Source organism: Podarcis muralis, chromosome 1 (genome assembly GCF_964188315.1).
Source record: "Podarcis muralis chromosome 1, rPodMur119.hap1.1, whole genome shotgun sequence".
Lineage (NCBI taxonomy): Eukaryota > Metazoa > Chordata > Lepidosauria > Squamata > Lacertidae > Podarcis > Podarcis muralis.
Window position 1 is genome coordinate 117,060,603 of NC_135655.1, and position 13,680 is coordinate 117,074,282.

The 13,680-nt window shown below is 41.6% G+C and overlaps 1 protein-coding gene across 4 annotated transcripts in view; it reads left to right on the plus strand.

Annotated features, from left to right (window-relative positions):
• TLK1 (tousled like kinase 1) overlaps positions 1-12,116 on the plus strand; it is a 66,344-nt gene extending 54,228 nt beyond the window's left edge. For all 4 annotated transcript variants that reach the window (XM_028749932.2, XM_028749941.2, XM_028749950.2 and 1 more), the window contains 7 exons: positions 100-191; positions 283-372; positions 1,634-1,803; positions 3,315-3,450; positions 5,074-5,185; positions 5,589-5,696; positions 10,322-12,116. In XM_028749932.2, coding sequence (XP_028605765.2) covers positions 100-191; positions 283-372; positions 1,634-1,803; positions 3,315-3,450; positions 5,074-5,185; positions 5,589-5,696; positions 10,322-10,498 — 885 coding nt within the window. In that variant the 3' untranslated portion in view covers positions 10,499-12,116. The remainder of the gene's footprint in view (positions 1-99; positions 192-282; positions 373-1,633; positions 1,804-3,314; positions 3,451-5,073; positions 5,186-5,588; positions 5,697-10,321) is intronic.
• The last annotated feature ends 1,564 nt before the right edge of the window (positions 12,117-13,680 follow it).

The following is a 13,680-nucleotide window of genomic DNA, read 5'->3' on the forward strand; positions in this document are numbered from 1 at the left end:
CTCTCTCAAGCTATATTGAAATGTTAATAAATACATTTCTCTGTGACTCGTCTTTTACAAAATCTCTTTCTACTACTTCCCCCCCAACCTTCCTTGCAGGCTTTTGATCTCTATGAGCAAAGATACGCTGCTGTGAAGATACACCAGCTTAACAAAAGCTGGAGGGATGAGAAAAAGGAAAACTACCACAAGTAAGCGTTTCAAGAAAACACTTTTTTTTTGGTCTTTGTAACAAATTAAAGCTGTTCTGGTGGTCGTGATTATTTTACCTATGTCTTCTAGGCACGCCTGCAGAGAGTATAGAATACACAAAGAACTTGATCATCCAAGGATAGTAAAACTCTATGACTACTTTTCCCTGGATACAGATACGTAAGTCTCTCTCTCTCTCTCTCTTACACACACACACACACACACACACACACACACACACCAGTTAGAAATTAAGACCACCCTTCAGGAACATTTTTGGTTGGACATAAGTACAATTTAAATTTCATGGTGTTTGGCCTCAGTGGCTCAGTATTTTCTCTATTATGATCTTCTGAATGCTGTGGCATTGATTATTGTTCAAGTGCAGTGGTACCTTGGTTGTCGAACGGCTTGGCTCCCGAACGCCGCAAACCCAGAAGTGAGTGTTCCAGTTTGTGAACGTTTTTCGGAAGCCGAATGTCCAACTCTGCTTCCGATTGAGTGCAGGAAGCGCCTTGGTTTTCGAAGAAATGATTAAGTCCGACAACCAAGGTACCATTGTAGATGGTTCGCGTTTCTTTTGTAAAGTGAAAATGTGATTTCTCCATTTGTGCATACAGTGGTACCTCGGGTTACATACGCTTCAGGTTACATGCGCTTCAGGTTACAGACTCCGCTAACCTAAAAATAGTGCTTCAGTTTAAGAACTTTGCTTCAGGATGAGAACAGAAATCGTGCTCTGGCGGCAGCAGGAGGCCCCATTAGCTAAAGTGGTGCTTCAGGTTAAGAACAGTTTCAGGTTAAGAACGGACCTCTGGAACGAATTAAGTACTTAACCCGAGGTACCACTGTATTCCAAAAAGTTTTTGTATCAATTCTTCTCTCATCGGGACCTCATCTTCTTTTTTTCAATTTCTGGGCAAGTAACATTCTTGCAGCTGTTGTTGCATACGTAAATATGTTTCTGTACTGTTTAGGTAGTTCTACCCCTGTAATTCCCAAGAGGAAAGCAAAACTTACTGGAAGAATTAAGAAATCAAGATAACAAACTTTTTTTTATAAAAGAATGGACATGGTTTATTGAATATTTACAAACAATTGGAAACAGATAAAGACATTGGCAGGGATTATTGTAATAACCTGCTGTTTTAAAAAGAATATAGAATTAAAAGAAATAAATAGAAGGATAAGTTAATTTAGGATATGCAGGAAATGATAAAAGAAATTGAAGGAACTGCAGAAAGAGGAGGAAGGAAGTCGATTGTTTAAATGTTACAATTTTTGTAAAACTATTGAAATGTATACAAATGAAAACCATAAATAAAAGTTAAGTGAAAATGTGCAATTAATGCAAAGAAATTATGTTCCTATTTCCATTGTATGCTTGAATAATTAAATAGCCTTTGTTTCCTTATCTAACTTTTATTTTTTCCCTTTCTAGGTTTTGTACAGTATTAGAATATTGTGAAGGCAACGATTTAGATTTCTATCTCAAGCAACATAAACTAATGACAGAAAAAGAAGCTAGGTCCATTGTAATGCAAATAGTAAATGCACTGCGATATCTCAATGAGATTAAGCCACCTATAATACACTATGATCTTAAACCAGGTAAATAAGAATTTATCAAACATCATACATTGTATATTATATCTCTAAAACACATTCTTCTCTTAATTCTTAACTAGTGTAGCGCCTGCCCCTGTCTTTCTTTATTAAACCCATCTGGGTTCACATTGGCCTTGATTTTTTTTATGGTATGAGTGCTTGGAATACAGGAGAGGTGTCTCTTTTAATCTCTGTTGTCTTTAATCCTTAACAAAAATGTGAATTTAGTTTTATCACTAAATTTAATCACATTCTTCTTTTTTCTAGCCTCACACACCTATTCTCTCTTTTCTGCTGTTTGCTTTGAAGGCAAATTTGCACACTCTGCCCCCTCACCCCGCTACTTAATGTTTTGGCTTCTACACTGAGCTATTTCGATGGATGTCTTCCATATTCTGTACGAATTTGGCTTCAATAGGATTTTCTTGCATCTTAAGCCACTGTGTGTGCTTAATTATAATTAGAAATGGATTGAAGTAGCAATAAAACATCATCTTTGAATGTGGCTTGAAGTATATATTTGATACGTGTACAATTTTATATCTGCAGCGTTTAGCTCCATGTGCCATGCGCTTGACCTCACAATCTTTATAATGAGGTGCAAAACCTCACATGCATGATTTGCCTTCAGTAAACCAGAAGTATAGTTAATTAGGTATTTTTCATTTGAATATGCAGGTAAATAATACTGCACACATGCCTCTTTCACAGTTTTTGAGTCTTTTGTTCTTGTGTAGATCACTACCTAATACATTTTTTTTTATTCAGTAAATGAAAAAGCGTTCAGGCATCTTCCGAAGTCCAAGCTTAGCTAAGGCAAATGGCATAGTACTGGGAAAATACTGAAAGAGCCAGCATTGCAGTAAACACACAAAGATCTGACGCATCTACATGATGCAGAGTTAGCACAGTACAGTCATACCTTGGATCCAGAACGCCTTGGTACTCAGACATTTTGGCTGCCAAATTCCACAAACTGGAAGTGAGTGTTCCGGTTTGTGAATGTTCTTTGGAACCCGAACGTCCGACGGGGCTTCCGCGGCTTCTGATTGGCTGCAGGAGCTTCCTGCAGCCAATCAGAAGCCGCGTTTTGGTTTCCAAATGTTTTGGAAGTCAAATGGACTTCTGGAACGGATTCCTTTCAACTTCCAAAGTACGACTGTATTATGAAAACTTGGGAAGAATGAACTTTAACCAAACTGTAGCTGTCCTTTGAAAATCCATGGCTCAAATTCTCCCAAGAGATTGTTGAGACGCAACTGCCTCTGCTCACAGGATGGGGCAGTTCTGTGAATATATGAGGAAGACGGAACCATACGCGGCACCTTGAGATCCTTGGAGGAAATATATAATAATAATATAATAAATATAATAATAAATGAATGAACCATAGACGTGCCTATAACTAGGGTGTTTCTGTTCTATAATGTCTTCATTTAAACACAATGGAAAAATTGTGAGCCACTGCTGGGGGTAGACTTGGTTATTTTAACAAACTCTTTCCCTCTTGATAGGAAACATCCTTTTGGTAGATGGAACAGCATGTGGAGAAATAAAAATTACAGACTTTGGGCTGTCTAAAATAATGGATGATGATAGCTATGGTGTGGATGGAATGGACTTAACTTCACAAGGGGCTGGGACTTACTGGTAATATTATTATTTCCCATTTGGTAAATGTATTTCTTACTTGTGTGAGAACTGTTTGTAAACCTCCGCCGATGGATGTAGTTGATGGAAAGAATGTGCTGTCGTTGGTTATTTGAGCTTATAACCTGACGGTAGAAGTCTGGATTCAACCCTCGAGTCCCACTAGCGAAAAAGCCCGCACAATGGCTTCTGCTAGTGCAATGGGACTTTCCACCCAGGTCCCAACAAATTGCATTTGTGGGGTCAGGAGAATCCTAAGGGGAGCAGGGGGGATAGTTCTGTCTGGCGAGCTGAAATGTTTGTACTGCTGGAACAATTGCTGTTGCGCTGTGTTGAATTCCTTCTACAGAATTAATCTTCTCGAATGCATGGAGATTAGTGGTTATTTAATCTTCAATTCTTTTATTAATTATTATCATCATCAAGGTTTTATTGTCTGGTTTCTGGCTGAGGAATGATCACCTTCCTTTAGTGCAAACTTGGTGTGGTTTAACATACAGTATTGGTCACTGATGGAAGAACAGGATAGTGGCAGAAATTAGGGGTTTTTAAAAAAACAAAACTGGTACAGTAGTTAAGGTTTCTACTGGAAATATGGGAATTGTTATGTACTTTATTATCAGAAACAGCACTTCTCCAATGTAGATTATAGTGAATGAATTATTTCTGTTTATTAGGTAGCATATGTTTGCTTATATGTGTTTAGGAATTTCTAACCTAACTTGTTTGCTTTCAAGGCAGCTTAAACCACACTACAGTTCAAACCACATCTGGTCCGAAATTCAGGCTCCTCACTCTATTTTATTCTGTTCCATAACTTCCTGGTTTGGCATACCATAATCTGTTTCACCTAAAGTGGCTAACTGTGATTTGTGCTTGCTATCCAAACCAGACGTGGGTGGCGCTGTGGGTTAAACCACAGAGCCTAGGACTTGCTGATCAGAAGGTCGGTGGTTCGAATCCCCGCGACGGGGTGAGCTCCCGTTGCTCGGTCCCTGCTCCTGCCAACCTAGCAGTTCAAAAGCACGTCAAAGTGCAAGTAGATAAATAGGTACCGCTCCGGTGGGAAGGTAAACGGCGTTTCCGTGCGCTGCTCTGGTTCGCCAGAAGCAGCTTAGTCATGCTGGCCACATGACCCGGAAGCTGTACGCCGCTCCCTCGGCCAGTAAAGCGAGATGAGCGCCGCAACCCCAGAATCGGTCACGACTGGACCTAATGGTCAGGGGTCCCTTTACCTTATCCAAACCAGAATTGGAAGCCACTGTTTGACGTGGGGTTCCAATCCTGGTTTGTAGAGCAGACACAAATCACAGCTTGTCAGTTGAGATGTAACGGCAAACAGTGCTTTGCCCAAACTGGGAAGCGTTTGAAAATTAGAGTGCATAAGTGAAGGGAGTCCATGAGCTTAACTTAACAAACAGGTTATCATGTGAATTGACCAATACCAAGTTAATCTATTAAAAAAAAATGAATCCTGGAACAAATAGAAGCATGTGAGAAAGCCACTAGATTCTTGGCAATCTGTATCTCTCATAAATACTTCCAAAAATCAGCCTGCTTCTGGAGGGGGAATGTTCTTAATGTGTCTGTTTTCAGTGACTGAGTTTCTATTTTTTCTATCAGGTATTTGCCTCCAGAGTGCTTTGTTGTGGGCAAAGAGCCACCCAAAATTTCTAACAAAGTGGATGTGTGGTCAGTTGGAGTAATCTTTTTCCAGTGTCTATATGGTCGAAAGGTAAAAACAAACCCTTAAACGTAGAGTTTTCTAGTGCATTTCAGTACATCTTCAATGTGGTCTTTTTGAAGGGGGAAAAACCATTTCTGGAAGTAGGTATGGTTCTTCAGCTTCCACCATTTGCCCTTTCCCAACAGGGACAACTTGTTTTTATTTTTATTTTTTATATAATTTTTATTGATTTTAACATATAAATTATAAAATGTACCACAAAACTTATCATTTATACAATCTTTTTAGACTTCCATCAGCACCTCTGATGATCCACCGTTTTAACCACTTCTTATGCATTTCTTAACTTGTTTTTAAGTGGAATAATTTTAGAATAAAAAGGTGATGTTGCTGATTTTTACCGATATTTGGACATTTAGCAATCACTGTCTGAACTTTTCCCTTTCTCCAGCCATTTGGTCATAACCAGTCCCAACAAGATATACTTCAAGAAAATACAATATTAAAAGCCACTGAAGTACAGTTCCCAGTGAAGCCTGTTGTGAGCAATGAAGCCAAGGTAATATTCATGGACTCAAGGTATACATTCTGCTAGAATATGATGTAATCAACCTTGAGATGGATTTTGCTTCAGGGTTAAGGTCAAGAGATAACGTTGAGGCAAATTGTAACAAAATTTGTGTTAAGGTGTTTTTTTTAAATAGCACACCATATTTCAATTCATGTATGTCAATAAATAAAGTTGAAAGTAAATGCAAAGTATCATTTGCATTGTGTATATATTAAATTGGTCATACTATAAAATGTAAGATACTAAAAGTAATAATTTCCTGAAAATCTTGCTCTCAGACTCTCATACATATTCTTGAATATTTTTTTTGGAGTACTTGTAACTAAATTTACTAATTACCGTAAATTTCGTTCCATAACACGCGCTTTTTTGCTCCTAGAAAGTAAGGGAAAATGCCTGTGCGTGTTATGGGGTGAATGCACTGGACCGGAGCCATGGCTGCCGTCAGTTAAGCAAAGCGGGAGCCGCTTGCAGGGCTTCTGTCTCGCTTTGCAAGGCTCTAGCTTTGCCTGCTTTACAGCCAGGAGGAGGGGCTCTCTGAAAGGCTCTCGCTTTGTTTGCTTTAAAGCGACCTACGGAGGAGCCGGGGAGGAGGGAGGGAAGGAGAGGCATGGCAGCAAAGTGGGCAGCAGCTGCTTACACGGGAGGAGGGACAGACAGGAGCCATAGCGAGCCGGAAGGAGGCAGGCAATTCAAAGCCAGCAGGCACTTTTAAAAGCGTTGCGTAGCCAGCAACAGCTGCTGCAGCCTCAGCTAGCAAAGGTCTGCGCACTCTCTAAATGGAGCAATGAGGCTGCGCGCCGGGGACAGGAGGGCATGGGATGAGGGAGAGGGGGAAATGACGCGTCCCCAGCGTCTCAGCTGATCCGCTGGCTCCTTGAGTGCGCCGGGACAGGAGGGCACGGGATGAGGGAGAGGGGAAAATGCATGTCTCCCAGCGTCTCCCCTGATCCGCTGGCTGCTTGAGCGCGCTGGGGACAGGAGGGCACGGGATGAGGGAGAGGGGGAAATGCATGTCTCCCAGCGTCTCCCCTGATCCGCTGGCTGCTTGAGCGCGCTGGGGACAGGAGGGCATAGGATGAGGGAGAGGGGGAAATTACGCAGGATAGACAGGATAGGTTTGAGCACATGAGCAGGACTTGGATTGCAGGGGATTCGCCATTAGCTGTGTAAAGCAGCAAAGAGGGAGAGAAGGAGCAAAACGGGAGAGAGGAGCTGCTTACACTGCTGTAAGCGGCTGCTGTCCGGTTGGCTCCTTTAAAGCAACAGTGCTCTTTCCCTCCCTCCCTCCCCGCTCAGCTCCCGGAAAAGCTCCTTCTCCACACACCCCACACTGGTTCCTTCTGCCCTTAAACCCATCGCCTGCATTATTAGCAGCATCCTTCTCCACACACCCCATGCATGTTCCTTGTCCCTTGAGTGCTTTTCCTTCCCTCCCCACTTAAAACGTGGTTACAAAGTATGGATCCACATGGATCCTCAGGATTTTTGCATTGGGCTACCCCAAACTCACCGTCAGATCACATGTCTGTGGCCACAGCATGAAGCACAAAAATCATACATCCACTGTTTCGTTTAGAATTTTTTTTTCTTGTTTTCCTCCTCTAAAAACTACATGCGTGTTATGGTCTGGTGCGTGTAATAGAGCGAAAAATACGGTACCCATGAAAACAGACAAATTCCAGATTGTAGTAGTAAATATTTAAAGTTTCTTGACTATTTCTGAAATCAATTTTGATATTCCAGCAGGACTAAGCGGATGAAAAAATTAATTTCAACCTTTAGCATCTGTTAGTGCTTCTCCTTCTAGAGAGGCCAAAAGTGCTTTGAATCAGTTTCCCATACGCTGCTGTCATTAATGCCATCTAATTTTAGTGTGTATTTGTCATTGTGAACTAGCAAAGCCGCAGTGACCACGTTAGAACCATCATTTAAGTTCCCATGATAGATTCCGAATGCAAAATTTGAGATTTCATTAGCACAAAACGTGATGTGAGTGCAGAGGATATCAGTAAATGAAAATTCTGTACCAGAAACTCTCTCATGCTCCAATTTATGCACATGAGTACTTAATTATGGGAGTGATTCTCTCCCCTCCCCAGTTACTATTTTACTTAAATAATGCAAATATAAATCTTGCATTTTTCTGTTGATTCCAAAAAAAGAAAAAAGGTCAACCATTGCATGTAGATTATAATTGTGTGTCAAAAATTACCTTGCTGAATGGGGGATCCGGTGACATCTGATCCAGTCCTCCAACTGGGATATAAAGAGCCCCATCTGTGCACAGGAACATTCTGGTTTTCAGTTCTGGCCTCGGCGCTCTTTTGCTGGATCGGACGCCATTCCACTGGGTTCTTGGACCTTCAGTAGCAATTTGTGGCAAGGAGAGGCCGCTGTAGAAAAGAGAGTGTCAACCAGATTTCCTAAAGAAACTCGAAAGTAAGACAGAAAGAGACCACAGCCACCTGCAGTTTGGCTGGCATTTGGTAAATTGGAGGAGAACCACCGTATTTTTTGCTCTATAGGACACACTTTTCCCCCTTCAAAAATGAAGGGGAACTGTGTGTGTGTCCTATGGAGCGAATGCAGGCTTCAGGCAGCTATCCGCAAGTCTTCGGAGCGCAGCAGGAGTTCCTGCTGCGCTCGGAAGGCTTGCGGATAGCTGCCTGTTCTGGGGGCTGGGGGAAGCTCGGGCTTCCCCTGTCCCCAGCCCCACAAGCTCCGGGAGCGGCAGCGAGGTTGCGCGCAATCTTGCCGCCGCTCCTGGACCTGTTTTGGGGGCTGGGGGAAGCTCAGGCTTCCCCAGCCCCGCGGCTAAAAACGAAGCTGTGCGCAGCCTCTCCCGGCTGGAGAGGTTGCGCATGGCTAAAGAGGAAGCCAAGACAGCCAGCGGGATGGATCCTGCTCGCTGTCTTGGCTTCTTTGCTCTTTGGGGCTGGGGGGGGGATAAATTTTCTTTTCTTTATTTCCCCCCCTTAAAACTAGGTGCGCCCTATGGTCCGGTGCGCCCTATGGAGCGAAAAATACGGTACCTCCTCAACATGGAGATTCTGTTCTTTACTGCAAAGGCTACTAACCATTCATAGAGCCTGTCCTTTGAATTAATCTGGTATGCTTTTAATCTGATGGTTAGCACAGCCACCTGTCAAGAAGCTGGAACTCTTTGTGCTTGGCACCCTCCCACAACATCCTCTGCTTAGGAGACAGATAGACATGCGTGTGATAAATGGATAATGCCAGTTTACTCATTTGGACTTACCTCTGACTCCTGCTGTCATGCCTTTCGGGGTTTTTATTTTTAGCGTTTGAAAATTATATCCCATGCATTTCACAAGGGAAATCGTAATTGCTAATCTTTTGCCCGTATGTGTCAGCAAAGGATGCTAGCGAGGTATGATTTGGAGCAGACATTGAAATATATGGAGGAGCAACTTGCAAGGCATGAGCGCTCGACCCCTTAGAAGGTGGGGCCTTTTGCGTAGAACGCCTGCATATTAACACACCTGCAATCATGAGATCAGAAACTTGCTTTTAAAAAAATCTGTGATTCTGTGCCAGCTGTCGGGTTCTCCCAAATTCCAGGCCTGGTAAACCACCAGTCCCATTTCTAAAGGTTTACTTTTGTTTAACATTTTAAAACTCCTATTTTTACTGATGTTTTCATGAAACTTTATTTCTGCTTAGTTTGGCAAGTAATCCACAGCCCCCCCCCCCAAAAATTTTTTACACGTTAAGGATGTAGAACAGACAAGCAGGGAGGGGCTGGCAGAAAGGTGAACACAACATTAATTATTAAATTTGCAAATATAATGATAAGTAAACGGCGTTCCGTGTGCTGCGCTGGCTCGCCAGATGCAGCTTTGTCAATCTGGCCATGTGACCCGGAAGTGTCTCCGGACAGCGCTGGCCCCCGGCCTCTTAAGTGAGATGGGCGCACAACCCTAGAGTCTGTCAAGACTGGCCCGTACGGGCAGGGGTACCTTTACCTTTAAGGTTCAGCAACAGAATTTTTATCTCCCTTTTCAAAGATGGACGCTTAGTGAACAAAGCAAGAATTCTGCTGGAAGCTGGAACAATAGCACTTTCAGTTTAGTGCTAACTTTACTCTTTTAATTTGACTGTTCAGAAATGTCTGCAGTTCACAGTGGCTGCGTACATTTCCAAATATCATTGGACAGTTCATTTATGGTCACGCTGTCTTTATGTAATAAAAGTTTGGGAGAAAAGAGTGTATAAATTAACATCTCTAAGCATTCACATATTATCTCAGTGCCCACATCTTTGCAGATTAAACAAGAATTTGAGTGGCACAGGATGGAGGTTCAAACTGAGAACGTCTCGTGCAATTTTTGCACGAGCTAAAATCTGAACTAAATCAGAAACTTTTAGCTCATCCTTCTGACCACTATGCTAGTTCACTCTGTGGTGTTAGTGGGTATCAGATGATGAGCACATCTCCATGTTGAATCAAAAGCCCACTTAGCCACTTTCACTTTTATTTTTAGTATCTTAAAGAGCTCAGCTCCCTCACCAGAAGAGGTGATTCAGACCTCGTTTACTGTTAAGAGAATTTGCTCTTTTTTTTTTCCTTCCCCTCTCCCTTCCCGCAGGCATTTATCAGACGTTGCTTGGCATACCGTAAGGAGGACCGGTTCGATGTTCATCAGCTAGCTAATGATGCTTACCTACTCCCGCACATGAGAAGATCAAATTCTTCAGGAAACTTGCATATGACTGGACTGGCAGCATCTCCTACGCCGCCAATATCCAGCCTTATTCCCTACTGAAACTTCTTAAACATGGAAGGCTTGCATGATATCTTCATGTAGTTTTGCTGCAGCGGACTTTCAACTGAAAGCGTTGGATTAGTGTTTTGACACAAGCTTAACAAATGGGGTGTTCAGACTGTGGCTCTTCTACAAATGTCATTTCTAGGATTGGACTGGATCATGGTCTGTGAAGGGTACATTCATTTCAGACTCTCATATTGGAAACATTGAAGGACAGCGTTACCTGTTGCCTCCAAGCAGATGTACTGTGTTTTTAAGACTGAAGAAAATGCGTGTTTTCAGGTTGCCGGGAGGGGAACACTGTAAATAGCCTTTTTAATACTTAACCACACTTTTGGTTGATACTGGAGAGATCTAATAAGGGTAGTTTTTCATTATTTGAATAAAGAAGAAAAAGAATGAAGCACGGAAGAACAGCACAGTGCCTGGACAAAAAGCTAAATAAAGAATCTTTCTTCCCAAGAAGTCAACGTTTCAAAAACCAAAGTAAAAATGAGGGACACAGCTGTGTATTGTTAATTTCTTTGGATAGAAGTGATTTAGTATTCTGGGGGCTGGGGAGAAATCTTTAAAATAACTGTTACGTTGGTTGAATTACTGTATTTCCAAAGGGATAAAAATAGCATTTTAAGTAAGGTAGCAAAAGCTAGTTTGGAAACTAGTTCAATTATTTAAATGGCATTTTGATACTTAGCGGACTTGTCAACTGATATCCGCTGCCCAGGCTTTTGAAGAGGGATCTACAAAGGCCATGTATGTAACCAAAAGCAAACAGGTCATATTCAATGTTTCTATGCAGGATAATGACAAAATTCCCTTCTAACTGTATTGTAAATTGTTGTACAGAGGTCATATTTTCAGTTTAAAAAATTTCAGCAACTTATTCCTGTACAAATGTTTAAAGTATGGCTTTTCTAATTGGATATTGTATTTTTTTTAAGTCTCATTGAAGGCGCTTTTAATTGCTGCTAAATGATGTTGCTTTTGCTTTTGCAAAAAATAAAAATAAAATAAATCAAATGACCTCCTTAAGGTGCAAGTCAACTGTACGTCCTAGAGAGACTGAAAAGTAGATAATTCATTAACAATCAAGGCATGTAAAACTGATCTGTGTTGGAACTATACAGTGCAGTTCAAGTCAGTTTCCTGAGCTGGAGCACGTTGATAATAGATGTAGAAGTTGTTTATGGTTATTCACGGTTTCTGGAAATTCTGTCTACAAGGTGGGAAGATGTTCCTCTAAAGAGATGTTTCTTGTGGCCTGTACAGATATTTTAAAATGTGAAACATTTTCTAACTGCCTTGTACGGTAGAATCTTTTTTTCAGAATGCAGTATCTCTCCCATACAAGATTCCTTTTACTGTCACATTCATAATGCTGAATACCTGTACGTAACTTTGTCCATGTTGCAGAAAGGAAGGCTGTATTACCACAAGGTTTTTTTCCTCCCCCATTTAATATTGTACAGTTAAACTGTGGCTCTTGTTTCTGATGTTGCAAGCCATTTTGTTTTCATTGTACATAAGGATACATTAACTGTCTCTTCAAGATGCTGCTGAAATTGTAGAGAATGTAGCCAAAACAGTAATAAAATAATGACAGTTGGAATTTCAAGTAGTTCTCAAGTTATTGCTTTGGATTGAGAAGGGCATTGGCGATAGAAAATCGTTCGTTTTCATATCGGACCACTAAGTTCTGATCTTGGAGGCAGTCCATATATTATGTGGGAACAATGAAAAAGACACAGTACAAGTGACAAGGGCTATTATTACTTTCCCCAAGTTCTACAGTGGTGATGTGTGCATTTTCTTACATTGAGATCTGTGCGTTTCAAAGTCACCTGGGACTGTCTGATCCCTTTGCAGCTCACAGGCATGAGACCCACATCTCACATTATTGCAGTTGGGGACAGGAGTCTTTTGCGCAGCTTCTCACTTCTAAGTACAGTCATACCTCGGGTTACAGACGCTTCAGGTTGCGTTTTTTCAGGTTACGGACCGCCGAAACCCGGAAGTACTGGAACAGGTTACTTCCGTGTTTCGGTGGTTGCGCATGCGCAGAAGCGCTAAATCGCACTTTGTGCATGCACAGAAGCGCTGAATCGCAACCCATGCGTGCATCCTGCACGGATCATGTTCACAACCCGAGTGTCCACTGTACTATGTTTGCTTGGGGGCATATAAAGAAGCCAGATGCTAGGAAATTCAGGAGAGACACAAAGGCAAAATTAAAACAGTGGCATTAGCTTCCGTAAGATGAGGTGATGCCTACCAATTTGGATGGTTTTAAAAGAGGTTACACATTTACGGAGGATGGGACTATCACTGGGGACCAGGCATGGTCGCTATAGACTATCTTTGCATTGTTTGATTTCAGTGGACTTATAATTGCAATAAACTTTATAAACCCATGCTTGAACACCAGATCTACATCTGCATAGATCTCCCTTGCTCTAGTTCATATTGCAGTTTTGATGTTTTTGGCTGTGCGGAGATTATGAACCAGTCTTACTTGGAGCTGAATTAAGTTGCAATTTTTTCCCCTTTTGCATAAAATTTCACTTTGGCTGCATGCAGCATGCACTTCAGAATGTGTTGAGGACTTTGTAATAGGAGCAGCAACCCCAAATATCCACTTGCCCCTTCAGTGTGTGTGTCTTTATTTTACCTACAAAAAACAAAAGCGAGGGGTTATAAATCTTTTAAAGATGTTTTACTTGAATTCACCCACTAATCTCCTGGGATGCGCATGTGGTTAATTTGGAACGTGCAACCTGAACAGGTAAGGATAAAAGGCAGAACACCGCCATCATGACTAGTAGCCATTGGTAGGCTTTACTGCCATGAATTTGTCTAATCCTCAGATAGATGCCATTTGGGCCTGGCGTTTTGTTTTGTTGGTTTTTATTTTCCCTATTAGACCACGTACTTGGTCTCCCATCACTATTTGCCTCAGTTCCTCAAGTTGTCTTCCAGCAAAAGTTACCGTAGTTCAGTCTCAGGAATATGCCCTCTGTCTTCCTCTCTGAAGACTGATATAAATATATATATATATATAAATTTCATTCAGCTTTTCTGCAATCTCTTCATTCTCCTTTAGCATAGAATTAGACTCATTTGTCTTCCAAGGGTCCAACCACGTCTAGCTGATCCCCTGCCACTAATATATTTAAATATTA